The sequence below is a fragment of the Rhea pennata genome, chromosome 27 (genome assembly GCF_028389875.1).
Source record: "Rhea pennata isolate bPtePen1 chromosome 27, bPtePen1.pri, whole genome shotgun sequence".
NCBI lineage: Eukaryota > Metazoa > Chordata > Aves > Rheiformes > Rheidae > Rhea > Rhea pennata.
Genome location: NC_084689.1, coordinates 4195146 through 4213214, shown reverse-complemented (window position 1 = coordinate 4213214; position 18069 = coordinate 4195146). Strand labels below are relative to the sequence as shown.

Below are 18069 nucleotides of genomic sequence, written 5' to 3'. Positions count from 1 at the left end.
GCGCGGGGAGAGCCGGGGCCTGCGGGGGGGGAGGGGCCAATTGGAGGGGGAGCGCGGGCCTGAGGCGGGCGGGCCCGGGCCGCGGCCTGCCGCCCGGGGGCGGCGGGGCCTGGGCCGGGGCGACGAGGGCCTGCGTGGAGTGGATGGGGCCTGGGTGGCGGCGGAGGAGCCCGAGGCCTCTGTTCTCGCGGGCGGCGAGGCCTTGGCTCTCGTTGCCTGGGTCTGCGGCGGAGGGGGCCGGCCCTGGGTGGGGGATGTGCTGCCTGGGTCCTGCCTTGTCTTAGAGTTTCTCTTCTTCTGGTTAATGCTCGTTGCTCCTTATTTTGTGTATCTGCAGTAGGTCTTTTAAATCTCCCACCTTCAATAAGACTGGTGCGTCTTTATTGACTGGCAGTATCTGAGGGTGGGCTTCCTCATGTGGACAGCACTTATTAATATTTATACTAATTCAGGCCTACCAGGAGCAAGGGTAGATAATGCTGTGTTAACTGCCTTTGGAAGAAATCACGACTAAAGCAGTAGTCCACTATTGTTAGTACTGGTGGGAGATTTTTCAAAGTAAAGTACTTATTCTTTAGGTAGCAATTGGAAGAGGCAAGAATGTGTTAGAGGAGCATTCAGTAGGAGGATGTGGGTGAAAAAAATGTGTGCAGTGTTAGCCTGGAGAAAGGTGGTGGAATAATTTGTACAGAAGTGACTATGCAGGCAATTGCATTCTGTAATGTTGGGTAGCGGAGTAGCATTATCTGTGAGGCAGTGGCCTATATCTGAGGCTTGCTGAGAAAAGAGACGTTTTGTTACGTGAAAGGCTTTTAGTTGTGGTCCACATAATAAGATGCCTGTGGGGGGAAGAAAGGGGTGGAAACAAATAAGGATAGAGATGCATTTATTAATACCTTTTATTAGTATTACCTATTAACTTTGCTGGCTGTTGATGTAATTGAGGACTTCTCTTGATCTCTGTATTTCTTTTCCTTTTTTTTTTCTTTCATTTTATGCCATAAATGTGAATGTGGATATTAATTGCTCATGTTGTATGACTCTGCCTCTTTTGCAGTGTGCTGTCCCCCAGGACTCATGTTTGAACCACTTTCCTTTCTAGATCTATTTGAACAGAGTTCTCACAGACCAATGTGTCTTTCTTTAAAACTGGGATAATATGATATGTTTTTGTCAACTCTTGGACCTCCAGTGAATTTTGGGGATGTCTGTACTGTGCAGTAATAAAGCCTAATTGCCTGAGCCTTTTAAGTCTATGCAGCATGCAACCTTACTCTGCGGACATGCTAGAGGTTTTGAAGCAGTGTAACTGTTTGTGTGATGCTGCAAATGAGTGTGTGGCTTCATGATTAAAAGTGTTCGGTAGTTCTGACTTAAAGAACTCTTATTACTTGCCTCTGCAGTATGCTGTCCACTTGATTTGGTTGGAATGAGAGCAGGAACATACTAAGTGGATGTTGTGGTTTAAGTATATTTTATAGTGAGTTTATGGGCTTAGTTATTTAGCCCTGATGTGAGTGGTTCTTCAACACAGGATAAACATGGTTATACTGCTTTCCCATGTGTGATGACTCATGCAGTGCCAGGTTTGTGGGAGCGATAGTAGTCATGTTAAGGACAGTCTCAGTGGAAGTACCAGTATTGTGTACAATATCTTTTTTTGACTTAATCGCTTCTGTTGAATGTGACTAGCTTTTAGTTGTTGACGTTAGCGTACCATGAACTGTGACCTATGCTCGTAATTCAAGCGCTTTATTTTCTACTTGCTATTCTTTGCATATTCTGTCACTTACTTTCTCCTGAAAAAATCTCTTGACCTGCCAGTGGCATGCATGACAACTATCTCTAAGCACTATAGAAAAAGCATGGAAATCAGCTTTCCTTTAATTAAAGTGTTTGTAAGCAGCGACGTGGTCGCGGTATAAGAGAGGTGTTAAATTTGTCTTCTAAAAATTAGTTGTGGCATTTTTCCTGTTTGAACTGCAGTTCTGTGATCTAGGCACCTTCGAGCTTCAAACTGCCGGCCTAAATGATGTATTTGGTTATACAACCTTATTATATGTAGGTGATGTATGCAGAAATGGATTTTAAGCTTGTTTTTGTTTTTCTTTTTTTGAGGTGGAGTAGGGTGAAAACAAGCTATGCTGAGAAGATAGAGGATTTCCTTTTGTGTTTGCATGCACAATTTTGTTTTTCTTTTTTTGTTTTATTCCTATTGCTAGTAGCAGTGGCATAGTGAATACAAATTATAACTTCCCTCTTACCCAGCGCTTCCTTGGCCTCCTTGTAGCAGCAAGTTTTGGTCCCTCATCAAGCCTTCAGAGGTGGATTTCCAGCTTAGTTGTGTTGTGCTGGTGCTACCAGTTCGATGCTATCTCCTATTTCCATTACTTCTCTTGCCTTCCTGTTCCATCAAAGTGGAAGTACCAGCTGCTAATCGAAGGATGGGTTGAATGGTAGTGAGAGGTGTCAGAATTTCTCTAGAAACCACAGTTCTTGTGCCCCCTTCTTCTCATCTTCCACAAATACCCTGTGCATAGGAAAGGAGTTCTTCCCTCGGTGTTTTATTTCAAGCACAGTTCTTGGCATCCAGACCTTTTTGGAGGCAAAAGAACTAGCCAGAGACAATGACTGGTCAGACAGTCTGATGCTGACTAGAACAAGGAAGGGGGCTGATTTATTTATCAGTTTGTAGTAAATCTGTCCTTTTCAAAAATACTGGTGCAGAAGATAAAGTAGTCCTAGCCAGAAATAGTTGTCCAGCTCTGTCTGTTCTGCTCAAGAACTCCATTATGTTAACTGTCAGCATCTTTTGACCCAGTGACGGAACAACTGTGCAGAGTGTTGAAGCGAAGCTCTGAGCACGGTTTTATAGTCTACTCTCTCTGTCACATCTAACTACTAACCTTGAAAGATGGGGAAATCTCAGATTTAGCTACAGTTTGTTTAGTATTTTAGTTGCGTAATTTCAAGTTGGCCCTTCTTCATAGACATCAAGTAGAGATGATTTGGGAGGCCCTGAGCCTCCCTTTCACATTTAAGCAGAAATGGATGGTAGTTATGGCCAGTGCTTATCTGATTTCTGGCAGCACCTAAAAAAGATTAATTTTTATTCCTGTGAATTGAGCACAGTTCATCAGACTGATGGTAAAATGGGGTCATTCTTCAGAAAATAGTTCTAGCTTTCCAAACTGCAGTTTATTTTTTTTTGGCCTTGAATGCTTATGTCTGTGAACAGCAGTATAAGCTTTGACAAAAATGCTTATCTGGAAGTTGTCAGTTTTTGGATGTGACTTAAAAAAAAATTGGAGAAAAGTGTTTAAAACTCTTTCAAAACAATCTGATTGTTAAAGACTATGTAAAACTACTTTATTAGAGTATTAAAATAATGAATTATGATTTATTAGAAAACTAATACATTTAATAGATTTATTTCCAAACTTAAATATATTTACAAAAAACCCTTAGTTTGGTGTAGTAGAAGTTGTGCCTATAGCATACGGAGATGAAGTTTCTTGAGATGACATTAAATTATAGTTTTTAGTAGTAGCCTTTTTGGAGGTTGTGGAGGCCCCTGTTACTACCCAGAACTGAGAAAACTCTTGAGACCTTAAACTTAGCCAGTCTAAGGGGATAAAGGGAAACGCCTTTATCCTCAGAGCACAAAAGGGGAACAGAGCTGACAAAAGGACGAGGTCCACTAATTTGAATTTTGTTTCTGCTTGACGGTCCTTCAATCTATTCAGTTACCCGATTCACAAACAGAACTTAAACATTAGTGTAAAAGGAACACAACCTGTACGTGCAAGTAAATGTAAGGAACTATGTGGCTTAATACTTCAAATTTTAGTATATGAAAACCATTCTAGCTAGGGCATAATGCTAAAGTTAATTTAAAAAGGTGACCTTCAGCATATTTCAGGAGGCTGATTGTTGCGGTTTGGTTTATTCTCCCAAAGAATGAAAAAATGCATGCCAGAGGAATAAAAAGGAATATTTAATTCCAGTTTTCCATGGTTGTTGATTTAAAGTAAAGTAGCTCAGGAGAAGAGTTCAGATGAAACAGTTATTCAGGACTGTATACTGCACTTACTGAGTACTGTGGACAGTAAAGGGAGAATAAGGTGACAGTACAACTCTGTATTGTATTCTACAATACCTCTCTTTGCATTTAATTTCTCATGTGTGTGCAAGTGTCATGATTCAAAAGTCATCATAAGCATTACAAGCACAAAAACACGAGATCCAGTTTCTTAGTGATCATGGACCTTGCTTTCTAGTAAAGGCATGGGGCATCTCTCAAACATAGGCACAGTACCTCATTTCTAAATTACTTCTATTCATACAGACTTAAGCCTGATGCCCTGCTTTTGTCATGTGTATGTTGAAATAATCTGATAAGACTGAAGCATGTAACTGAGATTCAAGTTGAGGTTTTGAAGTTTGTGACCCTCTCTCCATGTGCAAAGGAGAGGGGTAGAGATTAAGAAATTGGAAGAAAGGTATTCGGGCTGTGGAGCGTTGGGAAACTTTTTTTTCTTTTCTGGGAGATATGTAGGCCTAAAAGTTGTGTTTTACTGGTGTGGCTTCTGAGGTGAAAATTATTCTATTCCTTACAGTGATTTCTAAGGAAACGATGTATTTTCCTCTTCAATCTGTCTCTGCCTTGGTTAAATTCTTGCTTCTCAGTCATATCCTGACAGCTGGCTGTGAAACACAGTCTTGCCATGCTTAAATTTGTTGGAGTGTATTTGCAAACAGTCTCCTGAAATAGTTAAAATGAGTAGAAGCTTTCTGAAGGCCCTTTAGGAAGGGAAGGAAGGACTTCAGCTGAAGTTACTATAATTGAGACTTATTTCTTTTCGAATGTCTTCTGTTTGTGCATGTGACATTGCTTTTGACGTGTTCAAACCTGGGCATCTCAGCAGCTCTGCCTCTGGAAGCTGTGTGGATTGGTTTGGCACTTACCTTGATGTAGTACTGTCCTTTTTGTTCCATTTCAGGTATGATCTCTAAGGAATACTGCTCAGCAACTTCAAAACTTGAGTGTAGAGCAGCGTCCAAGACGGCAAGTTTATTGTTTGCTTCTGAGTCAGCCATGACTTGTGGGTAGGCATGTCAACAAATATCATCCATGCTTTGAAGAAACAAGAGGAGGTCTCTTTGTAGAGCCCTGAAATTCTCCTTGAAGCACCTCAGCAAGATCCTTCAGGCTAGACAGTGTGTTTGAAAATAAACTCTTGAAACTCAAGTCTGAATTGGTCAAGACAGCTCACTAGCAGAACTCTGCCAGCATTATTTGTTGCAATGTAGGATGCCTTTCTGCTCAGCGGTATTCAATCTAATGGGCAACTTCATCAGTTTGGGGATTTTGCTAGGCATTCTCTCTTGAGTGTTGTATGTCCTTAGTGATGCTAACCTATACATCACTGGAAAGAGAAGCTGAGGCCTTGGTCAATAATCTTTGCATATTTCAGCTGTGTTTTGAGAACCATGCCCTACTCGTTATGGTCTGTTCCTGGTTTTCCAGGCATTCATCTAATTCTTTTTGGCCGAGTGTTATACATTGGTGTAGTCTATGTACTTCTGACATAAAAGCCAAAAAATACATTCAAGGTAGCTTGACCTTCTTGCATTCAGCATAGGCAGTGTTAGTGCTTACCTGTGCACCTGCAGTGCTGTACGGTCTTACTCCAAGGCTAAATTGTCTGTATTGTTGTATACGTCTATATAGTTGTCTAAATATATTGCATCAATGAGGATAGGCCAGTTGCTGGATTGATAAAGAGCTGCTGCCTGGATTATAATGAAGCTGGTAACTTCTGGCTTGGAGCAGCACTGAGCTCATGACTCTTGAGAGAATTTCCTATCCTCTTAGGTTCTGCAGTAGCTGAAGTGCTCGTATTGTCATCTATAATCTGTTTACGTGTCTGCATTTGAGTTCTTGTCATCCCAGTGGTGGTCTAGTGCCTTTGGAGACCTGTAAAGATGATGTTTGGTCTTGAAGGCAGGCAGTTATCTTTCTTGAGGATGTACCTATTTTAGGTTATCGCCTCAGGAAGAAGAAAACATTTCACAATGAAAGATGTTAATGGTATCCTAGATGGAGATGCTGAGTTTCGTTTGGAAATAGCAGTTACTGATCTGTTGGAAGAACTACTTGTCATTTCCTTTCAAGCCTTCTGGACTAGGGATTTTATGAAGCTTTGTTAGATGGTGATCTTCATGGTAAATGTGATGTTGCCTAGGAAAAATACAGGTGAGCTTTTGAATCCAGTCCCTGACAGTACGGACCCTACTGTTGTTGAATGGGCAGTCTTTGCAGCAGGTAATGAAGTGCTGAGTTATGTGAGTTTGAGGACCTCCAAAATAATGGAATATATATTTCTTGTTGGATACTGGATGCATTCTTGGCTTCTTAAGTTTGTGAGCCTAAGGGCCTAAAATGTGTCTATTCATTTTGCCTAAGGAAGAAGAAAGTTGCCCTGTGAAACATACTTCTAAAGGATTTGTTTTTTGTAGGTAAATTCTCATTTTAGGTATAAGTTAGTTTTTACCATGGTATAAGTTAGTTGCAAGACTTCCTGTTTTTCAGGACCTGGAACAGAAGGTGTTTTTTAGAAAGCCTGTGAAGTACTTAGGCAACCTCGTTACGAATAGCCCTTCTGAGTGGAGTTCGTAACCTTCTTTTCTTCCCTTCCTCCACTGAGAATTTAAGTGCATATTCAGGCTTCTGATTTATGTGAATGTGGATTGACAGATTTCGTTTAGTGAAGTTACAGATGGAAGTTAGTTGCAAGGCCTGATTCTGAACTGCCTGGCATATCTGTTGATATTTTTTGATCATTCCTTCTTTGATAGATTAAGCAAGATCATGAAGTTCCCTGTATTTCATCCCTTAACATATTTTAGTGGGAGCAGAATTTAAAAATTGAGATTTCTAATGTAATTTTGTTGATTTTTAGCTATACCGACCATTTGATATTCCCTTTTTCTTTTGGGGAGTTGATTTTAGTATATAAATGATGGTAGTTCTTTAGGGGTTGTTTCTATTCTCACTGGTACAAGGTCTGTTAACCACCAGTGGAAGAAGTGGTGTCCCACTAACTTCCAGGATGGCCACAAAATGTCTGTTCATCTTGTAGTAGCTTCTGCAAGTGTTTGGTGAAAGATGAGAAAGCAAGGAACAATCCCTTTTTTTTTTTTTTTTTTTCCCCCCCTCCTCTCCAGTACTCTGTTCCTTTTCCTCTTTTCAACTACTCTTTTATCGTTCTCGCATGCTTTGTTACTGGTATCCCACAAATTTTTTTGCCAGGCCTTTATGTGAAGGCTTCCTGTAATTTTTCTAATTTCTGAAGGAAAGCAGATGGAAGGCTTCCTTCACGGTTCTAATTGCTTCTGAATCAACAATGCCTTAGGCACTTCTTGTTTATCACAGGGAAATATAGATGGTAAGTATTGCAGACAGCTGAGACTAGAAACTGTGGTGAAATGATTTAAAGTTGATAGCCACTTGCCAAACTCCTGTCAGTTTTACTTAATGCCAGATGAAAGTCTGGTAGCTTGCCATTATGGTGTGCCTTGGAATTTTTTATGCTTGGTATCTGTCTGTGGTGCCTCCTCTTTCAGGCAGCTGTTACAGATACCTTGTACTTGAAGGATAAGGAAAACAGATTAGAAAGTCTTTGTTTTTGGAAGAAATTAATGTGTATGGCAACTTTAAACTTGGCAGGAAAATAATCTTGGCATCAGCAAGGATTTGTTGAGTCTTGGGCAAACTGGTTGAGTGTGAAGGAAATTTGAACCTTCATTATGCAGAGTTAGGGGAAAAAAAATCAATGCTTCTTCCTTTGCTTATTCGATAGTCTATACTGTACAGTTTTCAGACTCATCAGCCTATTGGTGTATTGCACATATCTTCATTGAATTTTGCACAGAACAAAGGCAACCAAAATTTCTTTCCATTAAAACATTTTTGAGAACTTGTGTGGTTTTATAGCTCAGATATGTTGAACAAAGAAGGCTCAGCTGTTTGAGTGTCATTTAACAGAATAGGCCAATTTCTTGAGTTTGTGCTCTGACAGAATTGGAAGGGAACTTGTATTTAATGGTGTAACTTCACGATACAGCTGAGTCAAGTTGACAGGTTGAAATTATCAAAATGGGGAAGTTTTCTTCTGCTCTGAGCTTTGCAGTTCCTTCTCTTGCTCTCCTCTCCTTTGGTATGAGCTGTGGTGCTTATCTTGCTGTAAGGTAAGCAGATTAGAACTGCTGACACAGCAAAAACTGCTTTCCTTCCAGGGTAGTTTTTCCACTGCTTTCACAGTTCAAATTGGTTATCCTGTGAGCAGAAGGGGTTGCTGCTCAGCCTTTTACCCCCCATTTCTGTTCCAGGCATCAACACAAGCAGTGAGGAGTGAGCAAGACCTCTCCTTCCTTGAGCTGCCATCTGTTAGTTTGAATCAAACCATATCCAAAAATAACAGATCGAGTTTAAATCTATATTGTATGTACTGAACCTCAAACAAAATAAGTCTAGTGCTACTTTATTCTGAAATGTTATACTTTGGTATTTTCACTAATAAAAATATTTGACATTTACAGAAAGAAAGTATTAAACAAATGTGAAGCGTGACTTAATAGCTACTGATAAAGGGACTAAAAGTTGACATCCTAACTAAGGGCAGAATTTCCTTTCCAGAGTTAGGATTTCTAGTTGCTTTTTCCGACTTTCCATTATTCAGCTTCTAGGTATCAGTAGTGGTGCAATCTCTGGCAAAGGTTTGTTCTCTAGCAGGTCCTAATCCTCAGAAGAAAGCACTGTACCTTTGCTGCTCAGGCTCTTAGCACAGGGCCCAGTGGAGGCTGTAGTTTCACAAAAATCTGCAAGCTGGTACTATACACTGCGCATATGCTGTTTCTGGTTGTAACGCAAAATTGCCTTATTTAAGGAGCATACCTGGTAAGTGTGATTGCTTCTGGTTGGTCTTAATGCAAAACTAATTTGTCAAATGTAACTACTGTTAACCACAAATGGTACTGTAAGGCTTGCTGGCTCACTCTGCATTGAAATGAGCTAGTAGCTTTTGTATATGCTGAACACCTGATGTCACACTGTGTTGGAAGCTGAGAAGCAATAACATTTTAAACTGTTCTAATTCAGCTGGGGTTGATAATTTCCTCAGGAGAGATTAACACTAGTAGTGATACCTATGTTAGATAGTCTTGTCAGCAAACTGAAACTAGAAGAATTTTGATAATAGTTACTTATAGCATCTTGCCTTATACTTTTTGGCCAAGAGAGTACATGGGAATCCTGTTAAATAGAAAATGTCATCTTTGGGCCTATGGCAATTAATTCTTCTGTGATGGCTTTGAGTTTCACAGCCAGGTTCAGATTTTATGTTGAGCTTGAGAGGTTTGCGCTAATCTTTTAGAACTGTGTTAAACAATTGTAAGCTTGCTACTTGAATTTCTCGTTAGGCTGATTGTATTTAATATTTTCGTTGGATATTAATGAATCAGTATACTTTACATTTGGATCTCTTGCATCAAGTGAAGCCTTCATTTATTTTTATTCTGGAAATATTGGTATGAATCTGAACTTACAGAGTTAGTGAACGGAGTTCAGCAAGCACTATCAATTTAGCTATATACAGCTACATTTCCCTGCATGCTTCTGGATGATGTTCCTGGAGTGACCACTCTGGATTATAAAAAGTTTTGAATTCTCTCAGGGATTAACTTTAAAACTGAAAAGAAAAAAATATATTAGAGTTGGGTTAAAAAATTCTTGGAGTCTTTGTTTTTTTTCCCTCTTACCAGTGGAGAGTGAATTGGAAACTCGAACGTTACTTCAGCTTTAATGTGTAAGTTGACGTGTCTATATGCTGTTAGTGGGTCAAAGTACTTGGATTCTGTGTTAACATACACTAATACTGATGTTGTAGATGTTGAACCTACTTGCTCTTTATAGAGGAAAAGTAGTTTTTGTGACTTGTGTGAAGCTGAGAGGAAGTATTACAAAGATTCAACTCCATGCTTTTTTAACTACTTTTTCTTAATGTAACTTGGTTTAATGAATCTTATCTTGGAGCAGGAGATGTTTAACCCTGTCTAAGTGAGAGGAGGAACAAATATGCTCCAAAAAAATGGAGAAACAGATCAACACATCACATCATGTGTGGCACAACACATCAAATAGGATTCTTAATGATGATGGTTTCCAAAAGTAATATGCCAGTCTGGGCTTCCTGAATCTGTAAACTTTTTTTCTCCTCCCACAGGAATAAAGTTTAGTGATCCTACCTTTGAATATTTCTGAGCAGTTGTAAAAACACTTTTAATATCCCTACCATTCTGGCAGACCATGAAGAAAGAGCAGCTTGGGTCTGTTATGATTAAGATGAATTTGTGAATGTTCTGTGGATATGGAACTTCAGATTCAGACACTGCTGATGGTTAATGCAGAGTATCTCCATGTGATTAGATTTTCTGGATATTTTTTGAAGGCCTTCTTTAAAATGGTGCTAAAATAAAAGCTGTAAGAAATACTCAGGAAGCACCAAAGTTAATGTTCACTGCAGCTTGATCTATTTCATCTGTACAACTAAGTAGTCACTCAAAGACTACCATTTAACAACGATGCCTTACGATGTGAAACAAGCAGTGTGGAAAGGAGAAAACATTTGGAAGATAAATGGCCTGCAGTTGAGATACTGAACTGGGTCAAGCAGATCTGGCTGCTCCTGCTCTTTCTGCCTTTTTAGAGTTCCGAGAAAGTTGGGATTAAGGTTGGCATGGCAATTTGAGTTCTGGCATTTGTCAAATCAAATGCTCGGAAATTGGAAAGCTGATTTTTAACTCTACTCTTGTAAATACTTTGCTATTTATAGGAATGTGTACAAAATCTGTCTTGATTCTTCCTATTTATGTAAAAACTTGAGAGCTCTTCAACGGTACGTGATTTTGTAAAATATCGTGCTTGTTAGCTTGAAAGAGTGAATTGTTCTGGGATTTTCACAAACAATGTTTTGTTTTGCAAGTGAAAAAATGCATACAGTTGAAATGCTTGTTCTCAGTTTTGTTAAAATAAACATTCAAACTTATTTCAGATGGAGAAAGTTTGGCTAACTGAAAGATCTAGAACTTACTTGGAATTTTTCTCTTTGCAGATATAATATAAAATGTCTAATGGTTATGAAGATCACATGGCTGAAGATTGCAGGGATGACATTGGTAGAACAAATTTAATTGTGAACTACCTCCCTCAGAACATGACGCAAGATGAATTACGGAGTCTATTTAGCAGTATTGGCGAAGTTGAATCTGCAAAACTTATTCGGGACAAAGTTGCAGGTATAATCTAGTACATAAGAAACTTCTACCTTGTAGCAGAATACACAACTGAACACTTGATTGTATGCAATTTGATATAGAGTTATTCAATATTCGCGTATGTGTAATGCAACTACTGATGAGAATGCATGTAACTAGAGTAATGTTAAGACTAGAAATAGAGTACTGGGAAGATAGGATACCTAAGGTTGAATTCATGACTCTTCTTGTCTATACTTAAGAAGTACAATAAGTAAATTCCTAAATTTGAACATCTGCATGCATATTTAAGCCAGTCTGAATTTGGCCTCTAGCTGACTTATTCTTCTTGTAGCCTGAGCTTTTTTGATATTACATAAGCTCTGAATATTCAAAAACAAACAAACAAACAAACAAAATCCTTCAATCAGTAAAATAAATGTGTGGCATGTGTCTGAGATAGACGAACTTACAGTTAAGTTCCTGAAGAGTGATAAGGCCTACAACAAACGGGACTGTTAGTAATAGCATTAAAAGTGAGGAATGAAGTCTTTAGATTTATGAAACTTAATGTTTCTTTGAAAACAGGTGCTGGCAGAACAGCAGGTTTCATGAGCTAAATTTATTTAGAAGTAGGTGCTTTTTGTCTGCTCTGTAAAGATACTTTAATTCCTTGCATTGTTAAAATCTTCAGTTACAGTTTCTTGTTATTGTTCAGAATCCAGTGACCCTTTGATTTAGGGGGACAGTGTGGTTATTCCTGTAACTATAAGGATTTGTGCTGCTATCTAGTTGTTCATGCTTGTTTGTCCTGAGTGTGTAGGCAATTGCCTTGCGGCATCTTCTGTACATGCTTAGTCTAGTATTTCAGAATCTAGCAATACTGATTGAGATCAGTATCTAATCCATAATGACCACGTCTGAAGCTACTTTAGTGTCTGCTTTTTTTTTTTTTTTTTAATGCATGAAATTTGAACCATGTAAGAATTCTTTGTGTTGTGTTTAGCAACTTCTGTAACTTTATTTTATGTGTTTGAAAGTAAAAGTGAGAAGAGAGTAACCAGAAACTTTAAAATTTACTTCCAGGATGGCTTCTCCAATTCACATCTTTAGTTTTCTTCTGGAAGTACCGTTGCTGAAGCTTCACATAAGTCCTCTAATTAAATGTGCTTGTGGGCTGTATGTATAAAGTCATGATGAAATAGTTCCATAAAATACTGATTAGTTTCTGAGTGTTTTGATAGCTGAGTATTTAGCTGAGGTATTATTGTACAGTTTGAGGCAACTTTTGCAAGTAAGACTACTTGTTTTAATGACAGCAAGCTGTTCATCAAATGACACTGCTGACCTACATCTTAGGCCATAATTTTGTGTGTGGGGGGGGTGAAGGTATTTTAAATGCAGAACAAGACACAGCAGTACCTGAAGTCTGAGAGTACTTCACACTGTCTCCTGTGGCATCGTGTACTCTGGTAAAGTCTGCCTAACTTGACCTAAGCTACTCAGCTCTGTCAAGTTTTAAAGCCAAAATATGTGCCTGTGTGCTTGAGTTTTTTTCTTAACAATCCTCTGGAGAGTTGGAAGTAAAACTTCTGTTGCAATGTTGCCTACAAGTCTCCAATGTGATGTAAACTCTTTTCATGAAAGTGGTTGGAAATTAGACCGCTTAACATTTTATTTTCTACCTCACTAGCTCTTTTTCATTCACTTGCAACACTATTAGCAGCAATTCCCAGTCATCTTCATGCTCACTAGTAGTTCTGGAGTATCAGTAACTGAGAATCAGCTTCTACAAGAATCTTCTAAAAATACCACTTTACTGTTTTTCTTTCATGATTGCATTAAGATTCATCTGTACTGTAAAGCTGCATTCTAAGCCAATGCAATGTCTGGCTGCCCCTGAAAATGGTCTTGTTGCAGAGTTATGTTTTCTTCATGCCATCAATTGTGTGTGTTTGACCCCATGGAGAGCCATGACAGGTTTGCAAGAAACTAGAACTACAGGAGAGAGGGAAAAAAAAAAAGGCTAGTGTTAGATTGCATTCTTTACTATGAATTTTCTTTGTGTAAACATGAACTTGTATAGTAGTTGACAGAAGTTTGATTATGCATTTGTTCTATTGTTTGAGACAGGATAACTTTTATTTTTGCAGAATCTCTACAGAGAAGCTTGGATCTAGTAGCTGAACACTAGACAGTGCAGTGTTGCTGCTGTAGTTTCAGTTCTTCCAGATCATACTGAAAAGATAGAAAATGGAGAGAACAGCACCCTAACTTGTGTATTGCATTCTTAAGCATTTTCAGACATGGCTGTGTTTAACTTGAGTGAGTCCTTTCAGCTGCATTTAGTAATCAGTGTATTCCCAGGGGCAGTGGACAAATCCTGGACTTCTTTTTAGTAGGTAGCTTCCAAGTGCAGCAAATGAACACAACAGAATAAGCACAGCAATTCCTGGATTCTAGATCTTCTTCAGCCTTCTTCTGGAATCATTGAATGACTTCTGAAAACATTCAAGGAACTTCAAAGTACCTGCTGCTGTGGAGAAAGGACAACTGCAGAAGGCCTTGACTTCTAGCAAGTTCTAGCAATTCTAAGGAGCTCTGTCAGCTTGACTTGGAGCCAGAGGGGTTTAGAACTTTTATTCCAGCTGACTGCTGATCAGCAAATGTGAAGCACTGTTCAGCTGCTGCTTGTGAGGATGTCAGCAGACTGCACAGCATCAGGGGGCACAAGAGATTTACTAGATCTCTCTCTGAGACCCTGTAGCTTCAGGAGCCTGAAACCCTAACTGTGCTAAAGGAGAGATGTGCAGAGTCTGTGCTTATCTGTTTGGGAAATGAAAACTCCCACAATGCTGGAGGCTGGAAAGAGTGATTTCTGGCACCAGGAAGAAGGCTCCTGCTCTGCTTGCAGGTCAGCAGCTACATAGTAGGTTCAGCACCCTCATAGCAGAGAGGCGGCTGGGAGCTCTGTCGAATGAAGCTTCCAAGCCAGCAGATTGCAAGGCGCACTGCAACACCAGGAGGAAGCAATGAGAATAGTGGCAGAGTACGTGTCGGGGATGGAGGACCCTCCCATCTGGTGTGTTGTCTAGGGAAGTCTGCTGCTTGCCGGGGGCTCAGATGTAAGACGCTGTGGAAAGACTGCTGAAGCTTGTCCAACACTCAAGCTGTTACTTCCTGCTGTTCTTCCACAAGAACATCAATGATATGACCAGGACCTGCACTGTGTCAAACATGACTACAAGGCTCTGGGGGTGATGGGGTGGGGGGGTAGGTAGTGTCTCCTTGATCCTGCTAGTGAGAGAGGGGCTTGAGGAGGAGTGAGTGGATCTTGTGCATAAACAGCTGCTTGCACAACTTGTCAGCAACATGGTTTTGTTTTTTTGACAGTGGGAGCCTCCTTGAGGATCTAAGACTGCTCTGAAGAGACAGGATGCACCTAAGTGTGGTGGGAGCATTTTTGCTAACAGGCTGGCCAACCTGGTGAAGAGAGCTTTAAATTAGAAACAACAGAGAAGGGAGATGACCAACAATTAAGGGAGGAAGCAGCGGATCAGTTTGGCAAGTGAAGTGAACAGGCTGATCTGAACAGGAGAGACCCTGTAATCATCATCATCAACAGGGCTAAACGCGACCCAATTCAAGCATATGCATATTGATAAGGGAGCACCTACAGGACAGCATGGGTACAATTTTCAAAAGTTTTCTGGGAAATCAGCATGAGTGTCTGCCTCTCTGAAGTGGCTGCACAGTAATGCACACGCAGAGTTAGAAGTCTGCGTGCAGTTGCAGGGCTGCAATCTCATGGGGTTGGAGAGGTGTGGTGGGATAGCTCACAACTGGACTGCTGCTGTGGATGGATACAGGCGCTGGGAAGGCAAAGAGAGGAACTTGCCCTTTATGTGAGAGCAGCTAATGGTAGCGGAGAGCTGGGTGTTTGGGGAATGGGATCAGGACAATAGTTTTGTTTCAGACTCTGGGCTTTTAGCCTCTGATGCATTTGTTTTCAGAACAGCTGGGCTGTATCATTTGTGTCTTTAGTGGAGGGCTGGAGCAAGGGAGAAATACTTTGGTATCTGTATGTGATATTTGACGCATTCATACATATTTAAACTAAGATAGCACATTCTCCCCTGAGTGACACTTGGGGAGATTTGTTTCATCTTCCTGTGTTGCTTACTTGTCTGTCTGTCTCTGTTTTCTGTTTTATTTAATCTCAAAACACTGCATCAGTTGGTAGTTTTTCAGTGCAGAAAAAAAAATTTATAGCTAAAATGTCTTTGTGTCAAGTTATCCTGACATAACAGGAGCTTGTGGGCAGCCAGGTTTAAGTCCAGGCTTTCTTGAAAGGGATAGAATGGGGAAGATCCAAGTTAGCTGCTTTTAGAAGGGCAGCTAGTTCATAATGAAGAAGAAAATAAATACTAGCTCTGTCCTCATACTAGACTCTTCAGTGAAACTAGAGTTGTCAGTCAGTAGCAGGAGAGGAATAAGAAGTGATTTACTGACTGAAGCAGTATGTCTGAAGCAGAGAAAGGAAGCAAGGGCTTGGGTAGAAAACCAAGTGATGCACAGAGAGAAAGAAAATGAGTGCCCTCTTTCATGAAAGGGCTTTTTATTGTGGAAACAACTAGATGCTTTCTGTTGAAGGAGTATAATAGCTTGTTTTAAAACTACATTTCATGACCATTTTGTTAATTATTCACTCAGATAAAAGTCTACTTGTGCTTTTTTTAAAAAAATTTTTGTCTCTTAAGTAGATCTGTATTTATATATAAGCAAACTTCCCTCCCAGGCTCATATTTCTGACTTAATTACTATCCACTGAAGATTGTGCAGAGTTAACAGTACTGCTTTTGTATCCCCTGCATAGGTTTCTAGCAGGCTGTTACATCATGATAAAGCAAATGAAACCTCCAGCTCCTCCTTACTTGAGATAAGCACTTGATATTGCACGTAATGTTTCATAAATTTAGACCTCTTGCATATTTTCTGGCATGCCTGTAAGAGAAATTAGTTTGTGCTGTTTAGGAGCAGGAAAGATGGTATAAATTGTGAAGTGAAGACGACTCCCAGAGACATCGGTCAGGGGAGCTGTGGAACGTACCTGTTTTAGTGACAGGACTGTCATTTATTAGATGTCCTACCCTGGTTAGAGATCAGACCTATTAACTGAAGATCAAGAGGTGGTGACACTGATAGCATTAAATGTTGAGAGCAAAATAAGTTAATTTGGGGAATTTTGGGTGGTTTACTGCCTTTAAAACTTAAGGACTGTGAAGTCATGTTATAGTGACTTAATTTAAAGGTTGTAAGTATAGACTGAAGTTGGAAGGTCTATATTCCAGTTCTTATAGGAAAAGAGATGTAACTGTTATTTTCTTACCTGGTAACAGCTAAAGAGCAAATGGAACTACACTTACTGGGTTTTAGTAGAAACTCTGTCACATGCCTGCGGAGAGTATAAGAACATCTATTAACTGCTGTAGTCTTGTCATCCTGTAGATGACTTTTCAGATTTTTTTTAATTTATTTAAATTTTTTAATGCATGTTTATGTCTGTCTGCTCCAGTACATTCTTGCTGTCTTTTTCCCAAGGCATTCAAACTTGAACTGGAAAAGGTGCAAAATTTCACTCAGATGAAAGCAATAAAGAGGGTCAAAAGGATATGATCACTGCTTGTGTATACTATGGGGAACATATACTTGGAAGGGTGAGAATGTGTGAGCTAAAGGGCAGTATCTGCACAAGAACAAGTGGATAAAAGGTGGATGTAAATAAAGCCAGACCTGTTTTTAGAGAAGAGTAGCGTTGGAAGGGTGGAATTTCCAGAATATACTTTGAATGCTCAGGACAAAAATCTAACTCCTTTTAAAAGAAGGAGCTCGATTACCTTTAAGAAAAGGGAATATGTAGAATATTTGATCACAGGGACCCAGATTCCGTGGTTGTTTCACTCATGTGTGTCAATGAGTGCCATTACTGGTATGTATGAAAGAGAGAACCTAAATACCTTAATCTTCCTTGCTACCGATTGTAATGTGTGCATGTGCACACAGCTTGTCTTTTTTGTTGTTGATTTCTTTTTTAATGTTCACTTTCTGTTTTGTTAGTTGATGTTACCTATAAATCTTTGAAGGATAAAGGTGAAGCTGGTGTCTTAAGATATTGCTATTATTGTGTTTACCTGTTTCTTACTCCTTGCTAAATCTTACTTGGCTATCAAAGAACGATCTGCTATTACTACTGCACGGAACTGTCTAGTGTTGCAAAAGTCTGCAGTGCTAGTGGAGATGTTCTAGCACCATGTCTGTAAGAGAACAGCGTATTGTTCACTCCTCATACAGAAACATGAAGGGGATTTGGCTTCTTTAAGAGCTTTAGCAGACTGCAAAAATTAGAGGCTATTTACACAACAAGGGTTTTGGGAAATGTACGGTGACAGTATTCGGGTTTAGATGAGTTATTGGCCTATTATGTTTTCACAACATAGCACATAATTCCTTGGCCTGTTTTGTGCGTTTCTGCTGTTGCAGTTGTCCTGCAGTCGATCTGTGCCCTGTATTTGGAGCTTTCTTTTGTCCCTTGTTACTGTTAGTCTAGTAGGTCTCAACTCCTGCAGTGGACTGGTGGTATAGTTTTCAGCGGGGAGGTGTTATCTTCAGTGCCTGATACAGTTCTTTTCTTTAGATGCGAGGATGTCAGCACTGACTTTTTTTAGTGTATTTGAATTTCTAAAATCCTGGTAG

At 39.7% G+C, this 18069-nt stretch overlaps 1 protein-coding gene across 2 annotated transcripts in view; it reads left to right on the top strand.

Moving 5' to 3' along the window:
* Positions 1 to 18069, top strand: part of ELAVL1 (ELAV like RNA binding protein 1) — a 33644-nt gene that overhangs the window by 225 nt on the left and 15350 nt on the right. For both annotated transcript variants that reach the window (XM_062596520.1, XM_062596521.1), the window contains exon 2: positions 11175 to 11358. In XM_062596520.1, the coding sequence (XP_062452504.1) occupies positions 11187 to 11358 (172 nt within the window). In that variant the 5' untranslated portion in view covers positions 11175 to 11186. The remainder of the gene's footprint in view (positions 1 to 11174; positions 11359 to 18069) is intronic.